General features: G+C 43.3%; 1 protein-coding gene across 3 annotated transcripts in view; it reads right to left on the bottom strand.

Annotated features, from left to right (window-relative positions):
• Nucleotides 1-9,074: 9,074 nt before the first annotated feature.
• The window catches only part of LOC141163788 (nicotinamide N-methyltransferase-like), a 35,655-nt gene continuing 17,348 nt past the window's right edge, over nt 9,075-27,381 (bottom strand). For 2 of the 3 annotated variants that reach the window (XM_073649178.1, XM_073649179.1), the window contains 2 exons: nt 14,262-14,472; nt 9,076-13,143 (listed from right to left, as the gene is read on the bottom strand). In XM_073649178.1, coding sequence (XP_073505279.1) covers nt 12,714-13,143; nt 14,262-14,472 — 641 coding nt within the window. In that variant the 3' untranslated portion in view covers nt 9,076-12,713. Of the gene's footprint in view, nt 13,144-14,261; nt 14,473-27,381 lie in introns of all 3 variants that reach the window. The other variant, XM_073649180.1, reaches the window with a different exon arrangement.

The raw sequence follows: 27,381 nt of genomic DNA, 5'->3' as shown, positions 1-27,381 counted from the left end.
AAGTTCTAATAATTAGGACCCCGGAGGTGTCCACGTATATGCCTGATCAAAACGCAAATCACGTCTAGTATACAGAAATTTATAGTGAATGTGTAAGAACGGCTGCAAATTTTAATAAGCAGTAAATCACAAAAGGGCTTATTATTACAGGCACTATCCGACAAATATTTTGTACAGTGCGATGAGGCTGAAGGGGTTCTTCTCATTTTCAGGAATGTATATTTATCGGGATAAAAATACAAGTCATTTTGCAGTTTACTGCCTGTTTAAAATTTGCAGCCGTTCTTGAGATATTTACATTTCTTTTTGTTTACAGCTCGTTGCCTTGGAGACCAACCACCGCTGCTAGACAGCAGAACATGCTCAGTATTTAAAAGCTCTTTTCTATTGGGCTTGTAGGCACTGGTTTGAAGTTACCTTCTAATCTTAAGCACAGTGCTTACAAGCCAGGCGGCAGCGGTGGTCGGTCTCCGAGGCAATGAACAGTATCACTACAGGGCTTATAGGCTAGACAGCAGCGGTGGTCGGTCTCCGAGGCAACGAGCAGTATCACCACAGTGTTTACAATCTAGCCGACAGTGGTGGTCGGTCTCCAAGGCAACTAGCAGTATCACCACAGTGCTTACAATCTAGACGACAGTGGTGGTTGGTCTCCGAGGCAACGAGCAGTATCACCACAGTGCTTACAATCTTCGACGACAGTGGTGGTCGGTCTCCGAGGCAACGAGCAGTATCACCACAGTGTTTACAATCTAGACAACAGTTGTGGTCGGTCTCCAAGGCAACTAGCAGTATCACCACAGTGCTTACAATCTAGACGACAGCGATGGTCGGTCTCCGAGGCAACGAGCAGTATCACCACAGTGCTTACAATCTAGACAGCAGCGGTGATCGGTCTCCGAGACAACGAGCAGTATCGCCACAGTGCTTACAAGCTAGACAGCAGCGGTGGTCGGTCTCCGAGGCAACGAGCAGTATCACCACAGTGCTTACAAGCTAGACAGCAGCGGTGGTCTGAGGCAACAAGCAGTAAACAAAAGAAAAGTATCAATATCTCAAGAAGGTTGCAAATTTTGATAAACAGTAAATTGCTAAAGCGCTTGTTTTTACCAGCAGAATCCGACAATATCCATCCATAAAGTGGGAAGAATCCTACAACTCTATGATCAGTCCCTCTGCCACCAACCAAAGAGATTTAGCAATAGTTTATGAAGTTTTATACATTCTAGTTAGGCTAAAATAACGCTAAATGATAAAGGTGAAAATCTGGCCCACATTACTTGGCATGTTGGAGATGACTTGTCTCATGGTTGAAGAACTAAACATATCCAGAGCATTAGGCAGCTCTTTTACACTTAAAGGGGTCATCCATTACTTTTACACTGATGGCCTATCCTTAGGATAGGTCATCAATACCAATGTGGCAGGGGTGCTACACCCAATGCTCCCGCCAGTGAGCCAATCCTGGTGTCGATGTGACCATTTGTGGAGCTGCAGAGCACAGCTCCATCAGCTGTACAACTGAATCATACAGGCCCCTGGGCCATTTACGACTCTCAATTACCTTTTATCCGCCCCCCGGGCAGATTCCTGGGACTGCAGTGCTTGAGCCGGCAGCTGTGTTTTGACGGCCGCCGACTTTTTAATTTCTTCTTGCTCTGTGAGTACTGTGACAAAGTCACTGGCAAAGTACTGGAGGGTCGATATGTATCACTGGGGTTGTTAGCTTCAGTGATATGAACTTAGGAAAATGCTCTAGCACACTAAGTGTTCAGAGGGGTTAATCGACCATGTAGGAGGCGGATGTGCAGTACACCGCGGAAGCCACTACCACTTGATGGCGGAGCCCCGCAGGTGAGCACTTCCGGCCGGCCTGCGGCTGCCGGCACCGATTACAGCTAATCGACGGGGGTGCCGTGTGCTGGACCCCTGGTTGATCATACGTTGATGTCCTATCCCACGGATAGGGCATCAATGTAAAAGTAGTGGACAACCCCTTTAATCCCCTCCTTGCCCGGGCTGAGAGTTTTGGTGATTTCTTTCCATTTGATGATGATGGATGTGATGGTGCTCTGGGGGATCATCCGAGATTGGGATATTTTTTATAACCCAACCCTGACTTTTACTTCTGAACAACTTTGTACCTGATTTGTTTGTAGATCTCCTTGGTCTTCAAGGTTTGGTTAGTGGTGCCTCTTGCTTAACCCCTTTAGGACGAATGACGGACATAGCACGTCATAAGCGGGTGTCAGTTTCCGCATCATGATGTGCTATGTCCATCACGATTTCAAACTGTCATTGCGTGTAAACACGCAGTCACAGATCCGTGCCAACAGCTGTCACTGACCGCTAAGTGACGCGGGAAGAGGTGGGGGGACCCATGCCATCGGTCAATCTGACTGACCAACCACAGCATGATCGTGCAGGAGATGCTGAAATATCAGCACCTCCCACACGATCACCGCACAGCTAACAGTCGAGCTCCTACAGTAAGAGCCAGGGACAGTACTGCCTCTGGCTCATTAACCCTCCAGATTCTGCGATCGCAATATTTGAAAAGTTATGAGAGGGAGGGGGCTCCCTTTCTCATCCAAATCGGCACCCCCATCGGAACTGATGGTTGTCGTGGCCGAGGTCAAACAATGACCTTGTGGTGTGCCAAATACGGTGGCCTGTTACACGCAGTCACAGGCAGGGTGTAACAGGAGAACTGCCTGTGTAACAACACAGGTCTCATGCATTGTAATGCTGATGCATTGCAATGCATGATGTAGAATCAAAAATAAACAAAAAAAGTACACATATTTGGTATGTCCGCGTCCGGAAAGACCCGACCTATAAAACTGTCCCACTAGTCAACCCCTTCAGTGAACACCGTAAAAAAAAGTGGAGTAGCGCCTAACAAAAAGTTGAGTAAAACAGGATCAAAAAGATGAATATAATTAAAAATGGTATCTCTGAAAATTTTATTTTGTCCCGCAAAAATCAAGCCGACATACAGCTCCATCAGCGAAAAAATAAAAACGTTACAGCTCTCAGAATATAGTGATGCAAAAACAATATTTTTTCTATAAAATTGTTTTTATTGTGTAAATGCGACAAAGCATTAAATAAATGTGGTATCGCTGTAATCGTACTGACCCGAAGAATAAAATCATCATATCACTTTTACCACACGGTGAACGGCATTAAAAAAAAAAAAAAGAATTCCTGTTTTTTGCTTATTCTGCTTCTCAAAAAATCAGAATAGAGAGTGCTCAAAGAATTTCATTTGCCCACAAATGGTACCAATAAAAACGTCAACTTGTCCTGCAAAAAACAAGCCCTAATATGACTCTGTCGGCAGAAATATGGAAAAATTATAGCCATCAAATATGGCGATGCAAAAACTTTATTTTGCAAAAAAAAGCGTCTCTTAGTGTGTGACAGATGTCAATCATAAAAAACCAAAATTAATCTGGTATCGCTGTAATTGCACCGACCCGAATAATAAAGTCGTTGAATCACTTATATAGCACGAGGAACGGCGTAAAAAATAAATAAAACCAATTCTTCACCTGCTGTTGATTTGTTCATTCTCCCAAAGATCGCAGTAAGGCTCGGCTCACATTTATCCTGCGTTCTGCGCTGAGCTGTTACGCCAGGGTTTCCATGTAAATCTCTGAAATACGTGATTCAGAAGGACCCCCCCCCTCGGACAATTCCCTATAATAAGGCAGATGGAGACACTGAGGACGCCGTCTGGCCTATGATCCGGCAGTGTCTGTCTTTTTAGGTCTGCATAAAAGTGCCGTCGGCCACAGTTTTGTGAACTTCTGAAAAGAAGGACACCGCTGAATAGAGGCCAGATGGAGTCCAGAGTAACTCTGCTGCCTCATTATAGTGAATGGATCCCTCAGGCGTTTCATCTGAATCATGTCACTTGGAGATTTATATGGAAACCCCGATATCAGTGCTCAGCATAGAGCACTGGAGAAATGTGATCTAAAATGCCACCAATAAAAGCTACTAAACCCACAAAAAAAACAGGTTCCCACTCAGGTTAATCATCTATTAACAGAAATATAGGGAGCTTCCACATTACTGGTAGCACAAAGGCTCTGGAAAAGTGACATGGCTCCCACCAAAAGAAATCCAGGAAAACCTGCTCTCCCAAATCCAAATGTCTCCCTCCCTTCTGAGCTCCAATGTGTGTCTAAACCGCAGTTAGCATCCACATCTTTGGCATTACTGTAGCGAGTAGAGCCCACCTAATTTACTGGTGCATGTCTCCAGATGTATGAGCTGGGCATAATGTACTGGGCACTACAACATACTAAGCACTACAACGTCCTGGTCACTACACTGGCACATTTGCATTTTCCCTCAGCAACATCCACTGCTGCTTGTTTCTGGAAAACACCCATGGAGTCAAAATTATCACTGTACCTTGTGATGTAGCAGACATCCCTTTAATGGTTCAGTGTGTTTTGAATGACCATGTTCCTTCCCCTATAACTGACTGGTCACATGACCGTGACATCACACAGGTCCTTATGCACACAGTTAAGGTCCTATCTGTGTGTGTGTGTGTGTGCTGCAGTATATATAAACTCTGTGTGTTCCTGTGTGGGTGTGTTCCGGTGTGTAGGAGTTCCTGTGTGTTGGGAGCTCCTGTGTGGGCACCGTGTGAGAGGCACAAGGCTGTTCCCTGTGTGTGTGGGGGAACACCGCTCGTGTGAGGCCTGGAGTGGCCTGGTGGACTCCGGTGGAGGTGAAGCCTGGATCCCTGTGTGAGAGTGTGGGGGATGCCAGTAAGCCTCGGAGTGCCACACAAGCGTCCTGGAAGGTGAAGCCTGGGTATGAGATGTGTAATACGCCAGTAAACCTTAAAGGGAGTGACGGCTGGAGACCACGTGTGGGAAGCCGTAGAGCCACAGTGGTGGCGTATGAAAAGGACTGATACAGCTGAAGCCGGCGCAGGTAATACTCTTGTGTTATGGACACTTACCTGGACATTGTGTTAGTATTACCTTGCGGAAGGCTGTAATTAGAGCCAAGTGGGCCGGTCTGCCACTTGGGCTCGTGGACTTTATGTGTGTGAACTACAGTTTATGAAGTGTAATAAACTGTGGACTGTGAAACACGGCAAAGTAGTTGCTGGTGTGCATTGATTGACGCAGCGAAGCGAGTATCCCCCAGGATAATAAGTAGCGCTGCCTTACAACCTGTAGATAAATTCCCAGAAGGGTATAATTTCCAAAATGGGCCACTTGAGGGGGAGTCCGCAAACTATTCTTGGAAAATTTGTTCTCCAAGAGTCAAATAGCGCTCCGTCCCTCCCAAGTCTCGCCGTATGGCTAAGCAGTACTGTACAGCCACATATGAGGTATTTCTTCGAATTATGTGGTAATTTTTACCCATTTCTCCTTGCGAAAATGTAAAATCTAGGTCTAAAATAACATTATAGTGGTAAAAATATATACATTCTTTCTTCACTGCTCATTGGTATAAAATTTTGTGAAACACATGTGGTGTCAATATGCTCACTGCACCCCTAGATGATTTCACAGGTGTAGTTTATGAAATTGGGTCACTTATGGGGGTCCTGCTATCCTGACACCTCAGGGTGTCTGCCAAAGTGACATGGCAGCCACAAACCATTCCAGACAAATCTGCACTCTGATAAGGCGCTCCTTCCCTTCTGAACCTTGCACTGCCTAATAAAAAGGGTTTTTTTATGACAAATGGTGTATTGGTACACTCGGGAGACATTGTGTAACACATTTTGGGTTCTATTTTCTCCTGTTACCTTTGTGAAAATGAAAAATTTAGGCTAAAACAACATTTCTGGTGAAAAAAATTTAATTTTTAATTTTCACAGTCCAATGTTTGAAAATTCCGCACAGCACCAGTGGTTTCAAGATGCTCACCACACCTCTAGAAAAATTTCTTGAGGGATGTAATTTCCAAAGTGGGGTCACTTATGGGAGGGCTTCCACTGTTTAGGCACAACAATGGCTCTGCAAATGCGACATAACTTCCACTATCTATTCCAGTCAATTTTGCTCTCCAAAAGTCAAATGGTGTTCCTTCTGTTCCGAGCCCTGCCGTGCGCCCAAACAGTTTTTCACCACATATGGGGTATCGGCGTACTCAGGAGAAATTGCACAACAATTTTTGGGGTCCATTTTCTCCTGTTACTCTTGTGAAAATAAAAAAAAAACAACATTGTTGTAGGAAAAATATGATATTTTATTTTCACGGCTCAATGTTATAAATCACTGTGAAGCAGTGCTCACAAAACATCTAGATAAGTTCCTTGAGGGGTCTAGTTTACAAAATGGGGTCAGCTGTGGGGAATTTCCACTGTTTAGGCACATCAGGTGCTCTCCAAAGACAACATGGCGTCTGCTATCTGTTTCAGCCAATTTTACGTTCAAAAAGTCAAACGGTGCTCCTTCCCTTCCACGCCCTGCCGTGCTCCTAAATAGTAGTTTTTCCTCACATATGGGGTATCGACGTATTAGGAAGAAATTTCACAACAAAATTCGAGGTCCATTTTCTCCTGTTACCTTTTTTGAAAATAAAAAATTTGGAGCTAAATTAACATTTTTGTGAAAAAAAGGAAAATGTTAATTTTTCCTTCCACATTGCATTAATTCCTGTCAAGAACCTGAAAGATTAATAATCTTCTTGAATGTGGTTTTGAGCACCTTGAGGGGTGCAGTTTTTAGAATGGTGTCACTTTGGGGTATTTTCTGTCATAAAGGCCCCTCAAAGTCACTTCAAATGTGATGTGGTCCCTAAAAAAAATCGTTTTGTAAATTTTGCTGGAAAAATGAGAAATTTCTGGTTAACTTGAACCTTTATAACTTCTGAACGAAAAAAAAATTATGTTTCAATAATGATGCAGATGTAAAGTAGACCTGTGGGAAATGTTATTTATTAACTATTTTGTGTGGTGTGACTATCTGATTTAAGGGCATAAAAATTTAAAGTTTGAAAATTTTAAAATTGTCAAAATTTTCATAAATAAATGCAAATCATATCGAACAAAATTTACCACTAACATGAAGTACAATATGTCACGAAAAAACAGTCTCAGAATCACTGGGATCTGTTAAAACATTCCACAGTCATTACCACATAAAGTGACACTGGTCAGATTTGGAAAATGAGGCTCGGTCTTTGACGTACAAGGTGGCTCGGTCCTTAAGAAGTTAATGATGTTTCAGCCTCTGTGGACTTTCTGAAAAAGTGAAGTGTCTATACAGACAAACCATGTGACACTTAGATTGCACACAGGTGGACGTCCTGTCACTAAGCATGGGACTTATGGAGGTAATTGCTTGCACCAGAAATTTTTAGGTGCTTCATAGCAAAAGGGGTGAATACATATGCACTTGAAAATTTTTAGTTATTTGATCCCATAAATTAAATTTATGCCTATATTTTTGTCACTTCTCCAACTTAGACTATTTAGTGCTGATGCATCACGCACAAATCGGATTACAAAAATATTTAAACACAGGTTGTAATGTAAAAATCCAAGGGGGTGAATACTTTTGCAAGCCACTGTATCCTTAGGATAGGCTATCAATATAAAAGTGCTGGTCAACCCCTTTAACTTATTCCGTGCCATAATTAAACTTGGTCACAGCATTGTGAGGAATCGCCACCTCTAATTTTATCAGGGAACCAGACATACAGTCATTGCCGAAAGTGTGGGCATCCTTGAACTTGTTCCAGAAATTGAAGTATTTCTACCAGAAAATTATTGCAGTTACATATGTTTTGTTATACACGTGTTTAATTAATTTGTGTGTATTTGAACAATACAAAAAAAAAATCAAAAAAAGGCAAATTGGACATAATGTCACACAAAACTCCAAAAATTGGCCTTACAAAATTGTTGGCACCCTCAAATTAATATTTAGTTGCCCACCCTTTGGATTAAATAACAGCAATAAATTGCTTCCTATAATCATCAACAAGCTTCTTAAACCTCTCAGCTGGATTTTTGGGTTACTCTTCTTTTGCAAACTGCTCCAGGTCTCTCATATGTGAAGGCACCTTCTCCCAACAGTAATTTTAAGATGTCTCCACAGGTGTTCAATTAAATTTAGATCCTGACTCATTGCTGGCCACTTCAGAACTCTCCAGCACTTTGTCCATCCATTTCTGGGTGCTTTTTGAGGTTTGAGTTCATTGTCCAGCTGGAAGACCCATGACTTAGGACACAAACCCAGATTTCTGACACTGGGCACTACATTGCTACCTACCTGGTAATCTTTAGATTTCATGATGCCTTGCACACAGTGACAGCACCCAGTGCCAAAGGCAGTAGACCAACCCCAAAACATCTTTGAACCTCCACCATATTTGTCTGTAGGTGCTGTGTTCTTTTCTTTGTGTTCATTTTCAGTAAACAGAATGATGTGCTTTACCAAAAAGCTCTATCTTGCTCTCATCAGTCCACGAGATGCTTTCCCAGAAGGATTTTGGCTTACTCATGTACATTTTGGAAAACTACAGTTTAGCTTTTTTATGACTCTGTGTGAGCAGTGGGGTCCTCCTGGGTCTCCTGCCATAGCATTTAATTTCATTCAAATATTGATGGATAGTTCTCGCTGACACTGATCCACCCTGAACCTGCAGGACAGCTTGAAATTTTTGGAACTAGATTGGGGCTGCTAATCCACCATCTGGACTATCCTGCGTTGAATCCTTTCATCAATTTTTCTCTGCCGTCCATGTCCAGGGAGATTAGCTACAGTTCCATGGGTTGTAAACTTCTTGGTTTATGTTAAAAAAAAATCCTACAGCGATGAACTGGGCTATATGTAGGTGTGCATGCAGCACGTAAGCACATGTTCACACTGGCCACTAAACAGACGAAACCCAAGATGAAAAACATAATAAGCAAATACCCTGCAGTAAATACATAAACAGCAATAGTGCATGAAAATAATATTATAACTATGTTAACTAAGCACCCTATATTATTTTCATGCACTATTGCTGTTTATTTATTTATTGAAGGGTATTTGCTTATTATGTTTTTATCTTGGGTTTTGCCTGCTTAGTGGCCAGTGTGAACATGCGCTTACATGCTGCATGCATACATACTTATATTCCTGTTCATCTCTTTAGTTTATTTTTTTCAGTTTGTTTGTACTCAGTGCATATAAAGGTGTAGCCTCCCTTTTCTTTGAGCTGGACATTATATTCATGTGGTCACCTATGGCTGCTTGTCCACCAGCAGGGTTCAGTCCTTTTCAGCCCTTATTCATATGCACATCACTTGACCAATGGTAAGGTTTTAATTTTAGAGGTTAGGACCGTCCCAAATAGAGTCACCGTGACGTGGTGAAATGACTTTTATGTTTTTGCTGTTTATTTATTTACTGCAGGGTATTTGCGTATTATGTTTTTATCTTGAGTTTTTTCTTGATTATGTGATTATGCTGTGTAACGTGGACAAAGGAACATCAAGATCTATGGAGATGGACTTGTAACCTTAAGATTGTTGATATTTTTCAACAATTGTGATCCTCAAGTCCTCAGACAGTTCTCTTCTCTTTCTGTTCTCCATTCTTAGTATGGCAAAATGCAAAGATTGAGTCAACCGCTCCCCTTTTTATCTGGTTTCAGGTGTGATTTTCATATGGCCCACACCTGTTACTTGCCACAGGTAAGTTTGAACGAGAATCTCATGCTTGAAACAAAGTTGTTTATCCACAATTTTGGAAAGGTACCAGTAATTTTGCCCAGCCCATTTTAGGAATTTTGTGTGAAATTATGTCCAATTTGGCTTTTTTCATGTTAGCCTAGCGACAAGGCTTACCCCTTTTTTGAGTCCCTGACCTAATACACTGATCAAAAAAATAAAGGGAACACTTAAACAACAGAAGATAACTCCAAGTACATCAAACTTCTGTGAAATCAAATTGTCCATTTAGGAAGCAACACTGATTGACAATCAATTTCACATGCTGTTGTGCAAATGGAATATATGGAAATTATTGGCAATTATCAAGACACAATAAAGGAGTGGTTCTGCAGGAGGGGACCACAGACCACATCTCAGTACCAATGCTTTCTGGCTGATGTTTTGGTCACTTTTGAATGTTGGTTGTGCTTTCACACTCGAGGTAGCATGAGACTGACTCTACAACCCACAGAAGTTGCTCAGGCAGTGCAGCTCATCCAGGATGGCACATCAATGTGAGCTGTGGCAAGAAGGTTTGCTGTGTCTGTCAGCTTAGTGTCCAGAGGCTGGAGGCGCTACCAGGAGACAGGCCAGTACACCAGGAGACGTGGAGGGGGCCGTAGGAGGGCAACAACCCAGCAGCAGGACCGCTATCTCCGCCTTTGTGCAAGGAGGAACAGGAGGAGCACTGCCAGAGCCCTGCAAAATGACCTCCAGCAGGCCACAAATGTGCATGTGTCTGCACAAACGGTTAGAAACCGACTCCCTAAGGGTGGTATGAGGGCCCGACGTCCACAGATGGGTGTTGTTGTCACAGCCCAACACCGTGCAGGACGCTTGGCATTTGCCACAGAACACCAGGATTGGCAAAGTCGCTACTGGCGCGCTGTGCTCTTCACAGATGAAAGCAGGTTCACACTGAGCACATGTGACAGATGTGACAGAGTCTGGAGACGCCATGGAGAACAATCTGCTACCTCCAACATCCTTCAGCATGACCGGTTTGGCAGTGGGTCAGTAATGGTGTGGGGTGACCTTTCTTTGGAGGGCCGCACAGCCCTCCATGTGCTCGCCAGAGGTAGCCTGACTGCGATTAGGTTCCGAGATGAGATCCTCAGACCCCTTGTGAGACCATATGCTGGTGCGGTTGGCCCTGGGTTCCTCCTAATGCAGGATAATGCCAGACCTCATGTGGCTGGAGTGTGTCAGCAGTTCCTGCAAGATGAAGGCATTGAAGCTATGGACTGGACCGCCCGTTCCCCAGATCTGAATCCAATTGAGCACATCTGCGACATCATGTCTTGCTCCATCCACCAACATCACGTTGCACCACAGACTGTCCAAGAGTTGGCGGATGCTTTAGTCCAGGTCTGGGAGGAGATCCCACAGGAGACCATCCGCAACCTCATCAGGAGCATGCCCAGGTGTTGTAGGGAGGTCATACAGGCACGTGGAGGCCACACACAATACTGAGCCTCATTTTGACTTGTTTTAAGGACATTATATCAAAGTTGGATCAGCCAGTAGTTTGTTTTTCCACTTTAATTTTGGGGGTGACTCCATATCCAGACCTCCATTGGTTAATAAATTTGATTTCCATTGATGATTTTTGTGTGATTTTGTTGTCAGCACATTCAATTTTGTACAGGACAAAGTATTCAATGAGAATATTTAATTCATTCAGATCTAGGATGTGTTATTTGAGTGTTCCCTTTATTTTTTTGAGCAGTGTATGATGCCTCTCCTGGACATACAGTATACCCACTGTTTACATACTATAACGTTTCAGAGTGCAGTTTTAATTTGCTAGCTATATAGTGTGGCTCTTAGCTTGCACCTGTTCACATTTGTCTTTCTGTTTGGAAGTGACATTTCCAGCTACGCGCATTATAGCTCAGTTATCTGGGCGGCTCATGGCCCATATGTGCACGGGTTATACAGTTCCCTTTTAACTTTTATTTTGCATTATGTGTTTTTAATTTCATTAATAAAAACATGATTTTATAATTAGCTCTATTCCTCTTCTTGGTTTCTGAGCCAAGGATATGGGCTCAGAATAGTGTTGATCTGCCCATATAATTGTAGGCTTTTAGCCCGGGAGAGGCATCATGTTAGGTCCCAACAAATGGGTTCGCCTTGTTGCTGGCTGCAGGGCTCATATGAATTGGCCAATTTGTGCACTCAGTACCTTCATTTTTTAACTTGTCTTCTACAGATGTAATGTGGTTCCAATTTCATATATTGAATGTTTACATATTATAACATTTCAGAGTGCAGCTTTAATTTGAGAGTTGATGGGAAGATGGATGGAGCTAAATACAGGGCAATCATGGAGGAAACCTGTTAAAGGCTGGAAAAGATATGAGTCACCTTCCGGCAGGACAACGACCCCTAAACATCCTGCCAGAGCTACAATGGAGGGTTCAGATCAAAGCATATTCATGTGTGTGAATGTCAAAGTCCAGATCGAAATCCCATTGAGAATCTGTGGCAAGACTTGAAAATTCCTGATCACAGACGTCTCCATCCAATCTCACTGAGCGAGAGCAACTGTGCAGAATGAGAAAAAGATTCAGCCTCTATATGTGCAAAGCTGGTAGAGACAGACCCCAAAAGACTGCAGCAGTAACTTAAGAGAAAGGTGGTCCTACAAAGTATTGACTCAGGGGCTGAATACAAATACACCTCTCAATTATCAGATTTATATTTTTAAATTATATAGAAAATCTTGTATCATTTCCTTTACACTTCACACATACTTGCTACTTTGTCCTGCTATATCACATAAAATCCCAAGAAAATACATTTAAGTTTGCTTTGACTATAAATCTATTTTCCTTTATCTTCTAGGCTCCTTCTAGTGATGGCTCCAAGCAGGCAGGATTTTTTATTTTAGTTGAATGACTGTGTGAAAAGTAGCAAAGGATTTGGAGCTCCATAGTAGAAAAGACTCTGTCCCCTACAAAGATACATTGGGCATTTAGTAAGATCAGACTTTGGGACCTGTTTACTCTACATTTTAAGTTTCCATCACTTTGCAGGCGACGATGAAAGCTTTCTGTTCATGGTCTAATCGATCTGTCCAAGCTTCTCTCTCCATATTCTCATAATGCACAATAGCAAAACCTTCCTCGGTCAGAGTCTTTCTGAAGAAGCTGTCATCACAGGTTAGCAGATGGTATTTATCTTGTCCAATGTTAAAATACGAAGCGTTGATGTCTGTGTAAATGAAGAGATGGCCTCCAAGTTTTATCAGGTTAGAAATTTTTCTTAGCATTATTCTGTATTCTTCATGATCCCTACAGATCATTTCCAAGCCCCATACACACGTAACACAGTCGGCTCTCGGCAACGCAAAAGGATTTGTCGGGTTCGTTTTGCTGAAGTCACACTTCACCAGATGTTTCATTTTTCTTCTCAGCATTTCTTCAGCATCTTGCCACCCGTCCCTGAAAATGACATATATTTATATAACAAGTACATGTTAACACTACAGTATTCACGTATCATATACAGTAAATGTAAAATGAATGGGATACCACTGAATAAGTTACTGTCAAATCTTATGTATTTAAACCAACCACAAGTGATCAGCAGAACCAAGGGTGATTAATGTGGAAGCGGTAAGCCAAAACTCTCACTGTTTCATAAATTGCCAATAATTAGTAACAATAATTTATACAATATGGTATTAGAGACTGTAATTAATATTAATAACAGATAATCTATATAGTTTTTTTAAATCTAGAGTCAGGGTCGGTATGTTTCTACCAGATCCAACTTCACTGGAAACTAACTTTGATTTTGACTTGGATTCACATTCATCAGGCTGATCAAGAAGCAAAGCCACTGTAATATGTTTAAACATGAATAAATGCTAAAATTTTTTACTTGGCACATCCATTATCCATTATCTTCATTTTTAAAGATAATTATCTCCCGCTGTGGCCCCAGCTGGATCTTCATAGTATATCCTTTTTGAAACGCCAGAGGATTTCAGAGAATAATACACCTGGCTTTATCATGCAGCCAAGCTGCAAACTATGCTGCCTGCAGTTTAGGAAGTATGAATTGCCGATAGATTCAACATTCAAGAAACAAAACAACTGATAAGTCATATAGTACAAACTAAGCAAACTAACAGTTAACACAGCAGAATCTGCCCCAGCATAAGCCCGTAGTTAATGCTATTATGGCACATATACTCCATTTCTCCCTAAACTGATGTGTACATTTTAACTTTTTTTCAATTTCGTCAAAGACTCAAATTTTTAGATATACAAACATGCAGTAAAAAAATAGGACAACATCAAGTATTTTTTTAAAGCACACCACCTCTTTTGGGATTTATTGAGCCAAGAAAAAAAGTACTTGCTCATCTATAAGGTTAATAGGCTCAAATATGAGTCCATATTTTACAGCTCAAATATGAGTCCATATTTTTGCACTTTAATTTCCATTGTCCTATATGTAGTGGCTATCAATACATTATCAAAATTAAATTTTATTTATATGTGATTTTTTTCTCAACTATAAAACCTAAAAGAAATTATACTCTATACTTGACCTGCTTGCTCCTTTTAACTCCATAAAGAATTTTGAGGTGTGAGTCCAGTCGAAAGCCTCTGGATCTTTGTTTCTCCACAGTTCAAGCTCTTTAATGGAGGCGTCACTACATTTTAGAATGGAAATTTCTTCGAAGAACTCACAAACCGAGAGAAGTTGAACTATAATGGGACCAAGACTGATGTCAATGAGTGTTTTTCCACTAACCAAACCTGCGAATAGAAATAAATCGAAGTATTAAATTCCTATAATTCTCCATATTGTTCAATACTTGTTGTGATCACCAGTATGAGACAAAAAAAGCTGTACATTTTAAATGAAAATTACTATTGGCCCTTACTAATAACTACTTTGCCTTTACTCGTTTTGCATAATCTGAGAAAACTTCACCACTATAGAGCGTTGACCGAGAGGAACCAAATTATGACTATTAACTTCTTCACACCACTTTTTGTACAATGCAAAACCATCTCCTTCAGTCTTGTAGATAATGAATGTAGTAGCAGTGTGAAATTGTGACCCGCTCTCTGGGACTTAAGAAAACCATTATATAAATAGTCCGATCAGTTAGAATCCCACAATTAGAAGGTGATCACCTATTTACAGATACATAATATGTTTTCTTTTTGGGATAATCCATTTACATAAAGCAGAAATTGCATTTAAGAGCTTGAAGGTGCCTTTTAATTCATTCCATACATTAATTTATGAATTCCACATATTACATATGCTCACTATTAAACCCTTACCAACTTATGATGTACCGTTGCATCATATGCCGGCTTTCTGACTTTGATGCAGGCTCAGAAGCTGAGTCCGCATCTCTGACTCATTCAGCCATCATCTGCCTCTACCAGGCTCTCATGGATCCAATATCTGCCCATGACTGTTATTCTCAATCTGTGACAGCGGCATTTACAGTGCGCTGGCAGGGTGCGCAGTGTTTTAGCCTCTCATTGGCACTCCCGTGACGCCGTTGGGTTTATGTGACGATCAGTGGTCTGCTGAAGTCCCTTGTGCCTGTCATGGTGATACACCTGTGAAAGCCAGCCTATGGCTGCCATTTAAATGGGACTGTAAATTTTGCTATATGGAGCAATACTATGGCATTGCGGTATATAGCATTAGCCACCGGATGATCGCAGGTTCAAGTCCCCTAAGGGGACTATCAAATAAAATAAATGTTTTAAATAATATGAAGAAAATAAAAATACTATAAAAGTTCAATTCACCCTCATTTTCCCCCATTAAAAATTAAGAAATAAATAAAAGATACACATATTTAGTATCACTGCATTCTTGAAAGTCTGATCTATCAAGACATGAAATGGATTGAACTGATTGGTAAATGGCGTAACGAGGAAAAAAATCTAAACTGCAGAGTTGCAGTTTTTCAGCTGCCGCAGCAACGCAACTATATGCGATGAGAGATGTTAAACACATTGTGTCTACCCCAAATATGGTATCAATAAAAACATTGGATTAGGGCACAAAAAAAACAAGCCCTCACACCGCTCCATCTCCAATAAAATTAAAACATTATGGCTTTTGGAAAATGGCGACACAAGCAAAAATGTTTTCTTTTTACAAATTTCAGATTTTTTTAAAATTACTTACATAAAACCAAAACTATACATGTTTTGTATCACAGAAATCATACTGACCTGGATAATCATATTGCCAGGCCATTTTTAACATAAAATGAAAGCTATAAATATTAGTTTTAAAAAAAAATGACTGCGGAATTGCGTTTTTTTTTGCTAGTTGGAATATACACTTGGAATATTTTTTCCCCCTTTCCAGGACATCACATCAAAAATGGATGGTGGAATTCAAAAGTATAACTTGTTCCACCAAAAAAACAAGCTCTCACATGGCTATGTCATCAGAAAAATAAAAAAGTTATGGCTCTAAGGAGGGGAAAAAATAAAAGCGCAAATATGGTAAAGTGCATTGTCAGAATTGAGCTTCATTTATAATTTAACAGCGTTAACTCTTTCCGGCTTAGTCATGCACATTGCAGACTGCAGATAAGTAAACTGGAAATCAATCAATGATGGGGAGTTTGTTACTCTTTTGTCTTTTCCGGAACTCTTTTGTGCTGATTTTTAACCACAGACCACATCAAAGTGGAACTGATGTGACATGCAGAAGTAGTGCTGTTGCAAAGTGTGACATGCAGAAGTAGTGCTGTTGCTTTAAAAGCATTCAGCAACTATTAGAAGTAACACAAGCACAGGAGACAGGAATTGTTGTGCTCCAGAAGCATCCAGCAAGTAGATGGGTTAACACAGTCACAGGAGAAGGGGAGTGTTTTAGCAGAGACCCAGGGGGATTGTGGGTAAGTTGTTTACTGTCTGGCTGGAGCCAAAGAGAAAGGTGGTGTGTGTGTTCTGTATCTCACAGAAGCGCCCCTGCAAGTGAAAAGGATTCAAGTCAGGAGAGAAGCTAAGCACAGGTCAGGTAGAGTTTCTGAACTAGCAGTGCAGAGTATTGTCAGGCAGAAAGATAAGGACTGGAAGAAATGGTGTCAGGGATCATATCCCTCAGCAAACCCTCCCCCTCCTCCATCTCACTGTGCTGTAAAGAATGCTGTGTTCATTAATGTGCCTTTGCATTAGAACTGTGATGTTCTTTACTACTGGGAAGACTGTGAACTGCTGTGCTGCTAAGGAAAGTGTACTGTTTGTCACTGGAGCCTGTTGTTCATAAGACTTAACTTTCACTGGCTGTGCGGCTTCTTATTAAATGCTACTGTTTTACCATTTATGAGGACTAGTGTTGAGCCACCCCCGTAGTGTTCGAGTTCGGTTCGGTTCGTCGAACACCCGTGTGTTCGCCGAACTGTTCGTCGAACTGTTCGTCGAACACCTTCGAACACCGTTAAAACCAATGGCAGGCAAACAAAAACACATAGAAACACATAGAAAACACCTTCAAAGGTGTCCAAAAGCTGACAAACTGCTCAGAAGACACAACTAACACATGGAAAAGTGACAAGTACATATAGTCATGCGAAAAGAAAAGAGGTGGAGGAGTAAAAGGAGGGGGAGACACAGATATAGGCATGTCATGCCCTTCTAAAATCCAAAAAGTGAGAAGCCGACACGTTCAGTCCGCTCCTGTCCGTGCCACCTCCGCGTCGTCGGGTTTGTGCCAGAGCCGCGGTGAACCCTGACGGCCAGCCCCCCTCTCCCAATACTGGTGCCTGTCCGCTGGTGGGTCGAGCGAGCCCCCCTGTGGTGGAGGCAGCTCTAAGCTTTTTAATTTAAATTGTCTCTCTAATTTGAATGAATACACTTTAAATCCATTTACAAGGATCTATTGGAGGGCAAGTCTCATGCCAGCAGCCGCGTAATTCCAGCTCCAGTAGCGTCCACTAAAGCTGCTGCAGTTAAAAAGCTTTTATAAGGATCGAGCTCGGCTGTCCATCGCAAGGCATCCTACTACCAGTCCCAGCCCCTATGCCTTGGGGTGCCTCCTGATGCTCTTCACTGAGTATCCCGTGGTCCCGAAGCATTTCCTTTGAAAAAATTAAGTGTCCAAAATACAGGTGGTGTAGCTTGCTTAACAGCCGGGATAATCCGCTGACTAGCAGACACTGCTACTAGGCACAAAGTATTTCCTGGGCTAGATGCAGTTAAAAATTTGTAATTAGATACTCTCGTTGGATGCTGAGAAAGCATTCCATAGAGTCTCCTGGCACGCCATATATGATTCTCTTAAAAAGCTTGGGGTAGGGGTCTAGGGGACCCTTTTATAGCCAAAATCACGGCGCTGTATCGCAATACTTCACCTAGGCTGAAGATAAATGGAACTGTAGCACCCTGAGGGCTCGGTTGCTACAGAGGTATTGCACCTCACCCAGAGGTGTGATATCTCACTCTCAGGTAAGGATGTAGTGTGGATCAGGACCCGATACCTGCATGCATTACACCACATTGCCGTGGGGCAGGGCGACCAATATGCCCCTGAGATGGGCACGACAGTCCCTGTCCCTGGCTGGAGTGGGGGGAGGGAACACTGAGGAAGGGGAACCCTGTAGTGCAGGAGCAGGGAGGAAGCAGTTCCTGGGTGCATTGAGAAGGGAGTATAAAAGGTGGGCACCATCTTAGTTCAGTGCAGAGAAGTCTGAGCAGAAGTGGCAGGGAGCAGGGGCTCTGCATGAGCTCTGCTCCGGAGGCGGGCCTAGTAACAGAGGCCCAGGCCTGGAAGAGGGAGAAGGAAGGAAGAGGAGCGGAGAAGGCTCCAGGAACGAGGAACGAAGGGATCCCAGGGGTGCAGACGGGCGAGTCGCCACCGCACGCCCGAATCCACCTGCGTGGAGGGGTCAGGCCAAAGGGGGAGACCGGTCCCCGAAACTAGTGGAGGCAGGAAACGACCCTCAGCTAGAAACAGGAGGCTGTGACATTTTATGGGGCGCAGCCCCTCGCTACACCCGCTAGGAAGGCACCACATAGGGTCAGGGAAACTGGCACCAAGTTTACCAAGAGGAGGCCCGAGGCAGCCGGACAGAAGGGTTGGTAAGAAAGGCCAGACAAAGGACACACAAAGGGGGTCCTGTGAAGCGCTCTAAAGTTATCTGGGAGTTGTCTGAGCCCCTCACCTGGTGAGCACAGTACGACGTGGGCAGCCATTACCTGCAGACGTGGTCTGGATAATAAGAACTGTGAGTAAAGGCCCTGGACTGCATCACTGACTCCGTGTCGTTACTGCTGCTGCCCTGCACCATCACCCCCATCCTCCGCATACACTGCCCTGAGGCTATACTCCTCCCGTGGGGAGTTATGCTACGCTCTGCTGCACCCACAACACCAGCCTCAGCGGTCTGCCCTGGAGCGGCGGTTCACTCTGACCGCAATCCACGGGTGGCATAGTCGGAACCGGGTCGCCGCCACGGAGACTACAACCACCAGCATCCACCAAAAAGGGTCCGGCTCCGGGTGTCCCAAGGCCCAGGGGGCGCGTCAGAACATTTTCATCACCTTTCACAATCACCAATGGGACAAGGCAGGGATGTTCTCTGTCCCCTCTCTTATACATCCTAGTGACGGAGCACCTGCTCTCATCAATTCGCCATAACCCCAATATTAGGTGGATTGAGGTGGGAGGCACCGAGTACAAGTGCTCTCTATTTGCTGATGATGTCCTAGTATATATCACTCAATCACATATATCCATCCATGCTGTTATGGCTGAAATAGATCACTTTGTTACATGGTCAAATTTTAAAATCAATGCAGCGAAGTCTGAGGCCCTCGATGTCTCCCTCCCCAAATCCATATAGGATTCCATCCAGTCCAACTTTCCCTTTGCCTGGCCCTTACAGGGTATCAAATACTTAGGAATTCCTATTCATAGAGACCTCTCCCATCTATGTTATCTTAATTTTGGGCCCTTTATTGAACAACTCCATACAGACCACGGTTGGCAAGTTAGAACTGTAAGATTCACTACGTGAACCACTGGTGTTTTGTGGAAAAGCACATGTACACTGTGTTCCAAATTATTATGCAAAAAGTGTTTAGGAGTGATAAGGGAAGAATTTGTTTGTTTGTCAGTTAAACTCATTGATGGTGATGTGTGTCAGGGCTCTTTATATCACTGTAAGCAATTGCAGACACCTGTGCTAATTAGTTTGGCAGGTGTGTCCAATGAAAGGCAAGACTACTTAAGAAGGCTGTCTCACATTATTAAGCAGCCTACATTTTCTGCCAAAATGGGAAAGAAAAAGGATGTGTCGGCTGCTGAGAAGCAACAAATTGTGGAGTGTTTAGGTCAAGGCATGACTACAATCAACATTGTGCGATGATCAGGATGAAGTGTCTTGGCAATCAAGAAGTATGTAGCTGATTCACAGTACACACGTGTGCGTGCTGATAAGGGCAAATTGAGGACTCTTTCCTACAGGCAATTACGTCAGGTTGAAAGAGCAGCGGCAAAAAAGCCTTGTCATAGCAGCAGACAAGTTTTTGAAGCTGCTGGTGCCTCCAACGTCCCCCGAACAACAAGATGCAGGGTCCTTCAGAGGTTTGCAGCTGTGCATACGCCATCCTGTCGACCTCCTCTATCCACTTCACACAAGCAGAAACGGCTCCAGTGGGCCAAACATTACATGAAGACTGATTTCAAAACTGTTTTGTTCATGGATGAGTGCCGTGCAGCGCTCGATGGTCCAGATGGATGGAGTGGAGGATGGCTGATTGATGGACACCCCACGCAAACACGGCTACAGCGCCAACAAGGAGGAGGTGGAGTAATGTTTTGGGCTGGAATCATGGGGAGAGAGATTGTCGGCCCCTTTAGGATCCCTGAAGGCGCTAAAGATGAACTCCATAATGTATGTGGATTTTCTCAAACAGCACTTCCTGCCATGGTTCAAGAAGAAGAACCGTGTATTTCACAGCAAGATCATTTTTTTGCATGATAATGCACCATCTCATGCTGCACATAAAACATCTGCATCTCTGGCTGATATGGGCATAAAAGGGGACAAACTTATGGTGTGACCCCCATGCTCCCCTGACCTCTACCCCATTCAGAACCTTTGGAGCATCATTAAAAGGAGTGTCTATGATGGCGGGAGGCAGTTCACATCTAAGCAACAGCTCTGGGAGGGTATTCTGTCCTCATGCAAAACAATTGAAGCAGAAACCATCCAAAACCTGACAAATTCAATGGACGAGAGAGTTCAGAAGCTCCTTTCAAACAAGGGGTCCTATGTGAAAATGTAACATCACCTAGAATAAAGTTTTGAGTTGAAAACTGTTTGATTTCAGTTTCTAGCAACCTGCTAATGCTTATAATTTCAAAAATGACCATTTTTTTGGTCTTTATTAAAATGAAAAGGTTGATCGAAAAGTGTGGGGGATCTAAGAGTGTGGCAACCCAGTAGTCATGATTACTTCGAATTCTGACAATATGAGGGTCATGCTGCAGGTAGTGCAGCAAGAAGGCACTTATGTGTCTTGCGCATCTCGGAGCCCCAAAATTATTTTCCGGGCTAGATGCAGCTAAAAATTATTAATTTTAAATCTGGTGAAGCTTTAGTATAGATGGCCTAATAGGATCAGTGCTGCACACTGCTACAAAGCCCAAATTATTTTCCAGTCAAGATACAGATAAACATGATTAGTAATTTTAAATCTGGTGGAGCTTATTATAGATGGCCTAATAGAATCAGTGCTGCACACTGCTACAAAGCCCAAATTATTTTCCAGTCAAGATACAGATAAACATGATTAGTAATTTTAAATCTGGTGGAGCTTATTATAGATGGCCTAATAGAATCAGTGCTGCACACTGCTACAAAACCCAAATTATTTTCCAGCCAAGATACAGATAAACATGGTTAGTAATTTGAAAGTTTAAAACGGTTGGTAGAGTGATTTTAACCAATCATCAAGCTTTTACTCTCCCCAGGATGACACAGGGGTAGAAAAGTCGTTTCGGATCCATGATTTGTTCATCTTTATGAACGTGAGTCTGTCTACATTATCAGTGGAGAGCCGCGTGCGCTTATCTGTCAGCACACCACCAGCAGCGCTGAACACACGTTCAGACAGAATGCTGGCTGCGGGGCATGACAAGATCTCCAAGGCGTAAGTGGCTAGCTCCGGCCATTTATCCAGATTGGAAGCCCAAAAAGAGCAAGGGTCCAGTGACACAGTCATGGCTTCAATGTTTACTTGGAGATACTCCTGTACCATCGTCTCTAGGCGTTGACTATGTGTCAGACTTCTTGTCTCCTGTGGCCTTGCAAAGGATGGGCTAAAAAAGTGGTCAAATGATTCCGCAAAATTGATGTTACCAGCAGATACTGTGGTTCTGTTACGGTTTGAGTGCTGAACACTTGACGGTCCCACGGTTGGCAAGTTGGAACTGTGAGATTCACTACGTGCACCACTGGTATTTTGTGGAAAAGCACATGTAAGATTCTGCAACAGTCTCTGCTGATACTCCTGCATGCGTGCATCCCTTTCTATGGCAGGAATAATTTCTGCAAATTTACTTTTGTACCGGGGATCTAACAGTGTGGCAACCCAGTAGTCAGGATTATTTCTAATTCTCACAATTCGAGGGTCATGTTGCAGGTAGTGCAGCAAGAAGGCACTCATGTGTGTTGCGCATCCAGGAGCACCAAGTCCCTGTTGTGTTGGTGGCGAGGTAACAATCATGCTTCCTTCCTCTGTCCTCTCCCCCCAACCTCGCACAACAGAAATGTGATCAAGGTCTCCCTCATCTGATGAGTCTTCCATCAGTTCGTCCTCCACTTCTTCCTGGGCTCCTGCACCTTCCTCACTAGTTTGGCTGCTACCATGCGCCCTGGTAAAACCATCTCCCCCACCCTCACATGCCTGCCGCCTTGGTGCTGCCGACCGTCTGGACCTTGCAGATGTTAGCCCTTCTGCATACAACTCCTCCTCCTCTACTTCCTCCACCTCCTCTTGTACCACCACCTGACTCCGAATTCTGTTTAACATGTGCTCCAGCATGTAAATCACCGGAATAGTCATGCTGATAATGGCATCGTCAGCACTAAACATCTTCGTCGCCATTTCAAAACTGTGCAGAAGGGTGCATAGGTCCCTGATCTGAGACCACTCCTCTAGCGTGATTTGCCCCACCTCTGGATCTCGTTGGCCCAGGCTATACGTCAGAACGTATTGCACCAGGGCTTGTCGGTGCTGCCACAGTCGCTGCAACATGTGCAGAGTTGAATTCCACCGGGTAGGCACATCGCATTTTAGCCGGTGAAGTGGCAGGCCCAACGACTTCTGTAGAGATGTAAGTCGCTGAGCTGCGGGATGCGAACGGCGAAAGTGAGCACACAGCGACCGTGCCCTCTGCAGAAGGCCATCTAGTCTGGGATAGTGGGCTAAAAATTGCTGGACAACCAGGTTCAACACGTGAGCCATACAAGGCACGTGTGTGACATTGCCCCGGCGAAGGGCCGCACCCAGGTTTGCAGCATTGTCGCACACGGCCTTCCCTGGTTTCAGGTCCAGTGGAGACAACCATTCATGAAATTGGTTCTCCAGAGCTGACCACAACTCCTCAGCTGTGTGACTCACATTTCCCAGACATTTCAATGTAAAAACCGCCTGATGACTTTGAGCCCTACTGCCAGCATAGTAAGGAGGTGTGCAGGATCCCTTCTGCGCAGTTAGAAAGCTTGTGGCATGACCAGACAGGCTTTGGGTGCAGGTGGAAGACCGAGAGGAGGTTGAGGAGGCAGAAGCAGTGGAGGAACTTTGACATAAAAAGGATTGACGCACAACTCGTGGGGACGGCAAGACTTGGACAGCAGCCCCTTGTCCTGCTGTCACCATAGTTACCCAGTGCCCAGTCAGCGACATGTAACGCCCCTGTCCATGCCTACTCGTCCAAGTGTCTGTGGTGAAATGCACCCTGTCACACACAGAGTTTCTCAAAGAAGCGGTGATGTTGTGTGCGACATGCTTGTGGAGCGCAGGCACACCTTTCTTTGAGAAGTAGTGCCGACTCGGCATCTGGTACTGGGGCACTGCGAGGGACATAAGGTCTCGAAAATCCTCTGTGTCCACCAGGCGGAAAGGCAGCATTTCTGTAGCCAAGAGCTTGCAGATGGTGAAATTCAACCTCTTAGCTTTCTCATGGCTAGGAGGAAATGGTCTTTTACTTGTCCACATCTGAGGGACCGAGGGCTGGCTATTGTGCTTAGACGGGGTTGATAAGGGTGTCCCCGGCAAACTGCCGGTCTGTGAGGAAGATGCAGGCGGACATGTTAGGTTGCCTTGATCCAAAGGTGGTGCTATCGATGTCGGACAGCGCTCAACACCAGCTGGTGTTACCACCTCCAAAGAAAATGATGACCTGCCAATCACGCTGGCTGTTGCGGGTAAAGAGGTGGCAGGTCTGCGCCCCAAAACAGGTGTGACTGCTGTCCCCCCAGTCACAGAGGATGAAGAGGCCGCGGATGCACAAGATATGGCAGACGGTGGTTGGCCCGGCCGGCTAGGCCTCATTGTAGCACACTGAGCTTCCCACTGCAACTTATGCTTCATGAACCATGTGCCGGTTCATGCATGAAGTACTCAAACTATGTATTTTTTGGCCTCTACTTAGCTTTTGCTGACAAATGTTACAGATAACACGAGTTGGGTCATCTTTATCGATCTGAAAAAATGCCCAGGCTATGCAAGGCTTAGCACCCATGCGACCTGAAGAGCCACCACGACTTGTGGTGAGAGGCAGAGTTGTGTTTGAGGATGCAGTTGTTGACGTGCTTCCAGTACTACGTCTCTGTCCAGGAAGGCGCAACCTGACCTCGTCGTCACTAGCATCTTCCTCCACCTCCTCTGCTGACCTCATCTCTTGTCTGACTGTGGGTTGACAGTAAGTGGGATCTCCAACCTCATCATCATCACCCTGTGCGTTATCACACCCGTCGTCCTCAGAGCCAACCTGTTCCTGCCCTGACAAAAAACTAAAGTTGTCGCTCCAATCAGGTATTTGAGTCTTATCATCGTCTTCCTCATTGTCTCCACCAACAGGAGTTACAGTTTGGGAATGAGGGTCTACATTATGGTCAGAACCTTCTGCGTCTGGTCCTGGATCCGACTCAGACGGGCAGCTGGAGATTTGGGAGCTGTGAGGAAGCAAGTGCGATTGGGGTGACACCTTTGAGGACTGGAGTATTTGTGATGTTGAAGTTGATGTGGAGGAGAGCCCACTTAAAGGAGCACTTGATATCCATTGAAGCACCTGCTGTTTTTGTGCCTCATCTGGAATTTGTAGCGATTGGCGTGGCCGTAAGAAAGGGATCTTATCACATTGTCCGCTAAAAGAAGTAGACATTTTAGTTTGGCTGGAAGATGGTCTTTCTTCTGCAGATGTTACTGTTGCTTTAACACCTACCCCACGGACACAACCTTTTTTCCCCTTCCCAACACGCCTATTCCCCTTTCCACCAGCAGCAGGCCTTTTTCCACTCATTTTGGTGGTTAACTAATTCACAACTCTGGAGTTGTTTGCACAAAAAAACAATGGATGGGAACCGAGCAGAGCTGAGTGGCCAAACTGTGGTATTAGGCCAAAACTATTGGCTGGGTTAGATGCAGAAAAAAATTATATTCAATTTGCAACCTGATGGAGGTCAGTATAGATGGACTAATAGAACAAGTCCCACACACAGCTAGAAGCCCAAATATTTTTTCAGAGGTAGATGCAGAAAATTTTTTTATTCAGTTTGCAACCTGATGGAGGTCTGTATAGATGGATTAATAGAACAAGTCCCACACACAGCTACAAGCCCAATATTTTTTCAGAGGTAGATGCAGAAAAAAAATATATTCAGTTTGCAACCTGATGGAGGTCAGTATAGATGGACTAATAGAGAAAGTCCCACACACTGCTAGAAGGCCAAATATTTTTTCAGAGCTAGATGCAGACAAAAAATTATTTTGAATTTGCAACCTGATGGAGGTCAGTATAGGTGGACTAATAGAACAAGTCCCACACACTGCTAGAAGGCCAAATATTTTTTCAGAGCTAGATGCAGAAAAAAATTATATTCAGTTTGCAACCTGATGGAGGTCTGTATAGATGGATTAATAGAACAAGTCCCACACACAGCTAGAAGCCCAAATATTTTTTCAGAGGTAGATGGAGATAAAAATTATTTTTAATTTGCAACCTGATGGAGGTCAGTATAGATGGACTAATAGAGAAAGTCCCACACACTGCTAGAAGGCCAAATATTTTTTCAGAGCTAGATGCAGATAAAAATTATTTTTAATTTGCAACCTGATGGAGGTCAGTATAGATGGACTAATAGAACAAGTCCCACACACAGCTAGAAGCCCAAATATTTTTTCAGAGGTACTGTAGATGCAGATAAAAATTATTTTTAATTTGCAACCTGATGGAGGTCAGTATAGATGGACTAATAGAGAAAGTCCCACACACTGCTAGAAGGCCAAATATTTTTTCAGAGCTAGATGCAGATAAAAATTATATTCAATTTGCAACCTCATGGAGGTCAGTACAGATGGACTAATAGAGAAAGTCCCACACACTGCTAGAAGGCCAAATATTTTTTCAGAGCTAGATGCAGATAAAAATTATATTCAATTTGCAACCTGATGGAGGTCAGTATAGATGGACTAATAGAACAAGTCCCACACACAGCTAGAAGCCCAAATATTTTTTCATAGGTACTGTAGATGCAGATAAAAATTATTTTTAATTTGCAACCTGATGGAGGTCAGTATAGATGGACTAATAGAGAAAGTCCCACACACTGCTAGAAGGCCAAATATTTTTTCAGAGCTAGATGCAGATAAAAATTATTTTTAATTTGCAACCTGATGGAGGTCAGTATAGATGGACTAATAGAGAAAGTCCCACACACTGCTAGAAGGCCAAATATTTTTTCAGAGCTAGATGCAGATAAAAATTATATTCAATTTGCAACCTGATGGAGGTCAGTATAGATGGACTAATAGAACAAGTCCCACACACAGCTAGAAGCCCAAATATTTTTTCAGAGGTACTGTAGATGCAGATAAAAATTATTTTTAATTTGCAAACTGATGGAGGTCAGTATAGATGGACTAATACAACAAGTCCCACACACAGCTAGAAGCCCAATATTTTTTCAGAGGTAGATGCAGAAAAAAATATATTCAGTTTGCAACCTGATGGAGGTCAGTATAGATGGAGTAATAGAACAAGTCCCACACACAGCTAGAAGCCCAAATATTTTTTCAGAGGTAGATGCAGATAAAAATTATTTTTAATTTGCAACCTGATGGAGGTCAGTATAGATGGACTAATAGACCAAGTCCCACACACTGCTAGAAGGCCAAATATTTTTTCAGAGCTAGATGCAGATAAAAATTATATTCAATTTGCAACCTGATGGAGGTCAGTATAGATGGACTAATAGAGAAAGTCCCACACACTGCTAGAAGGCCAAATATTTTTTCAGAGCTAGATGCAGATAAAAATTATATTCAATTTGCAACCTGATGGAGGTCAGTATAGATGGACTAATAGAACAAGTCCCACACATAGCTAGAATCCCAAATATTTTTTCAGAGGTACTGTAGATGCAGATAAAAATTATTTTTAATTTG

The sequence above is a fragment of the Phyllobates terribilis genome, unplaced genomic scaffold (genome assembly GCF_046119375.1).
Source record: "Phyllobates terribilis strain yellow unplaced genomic scaffold, ASM4611937v1 Scaffold_1__5_contigs__length_1240528914, whole genome shotgun sequence".
Taxonomy (NCBI): Eukaryota; Metazoa; Chordata; class Amphibia; order Anura; family Dendrobatidae; genus Phyllobates; species Phyllobates terribilis.
Note: the sequence above shows the minus strand (reverse complement) of the source record. Positions and strands in the feature narration are given on the sequence as shown.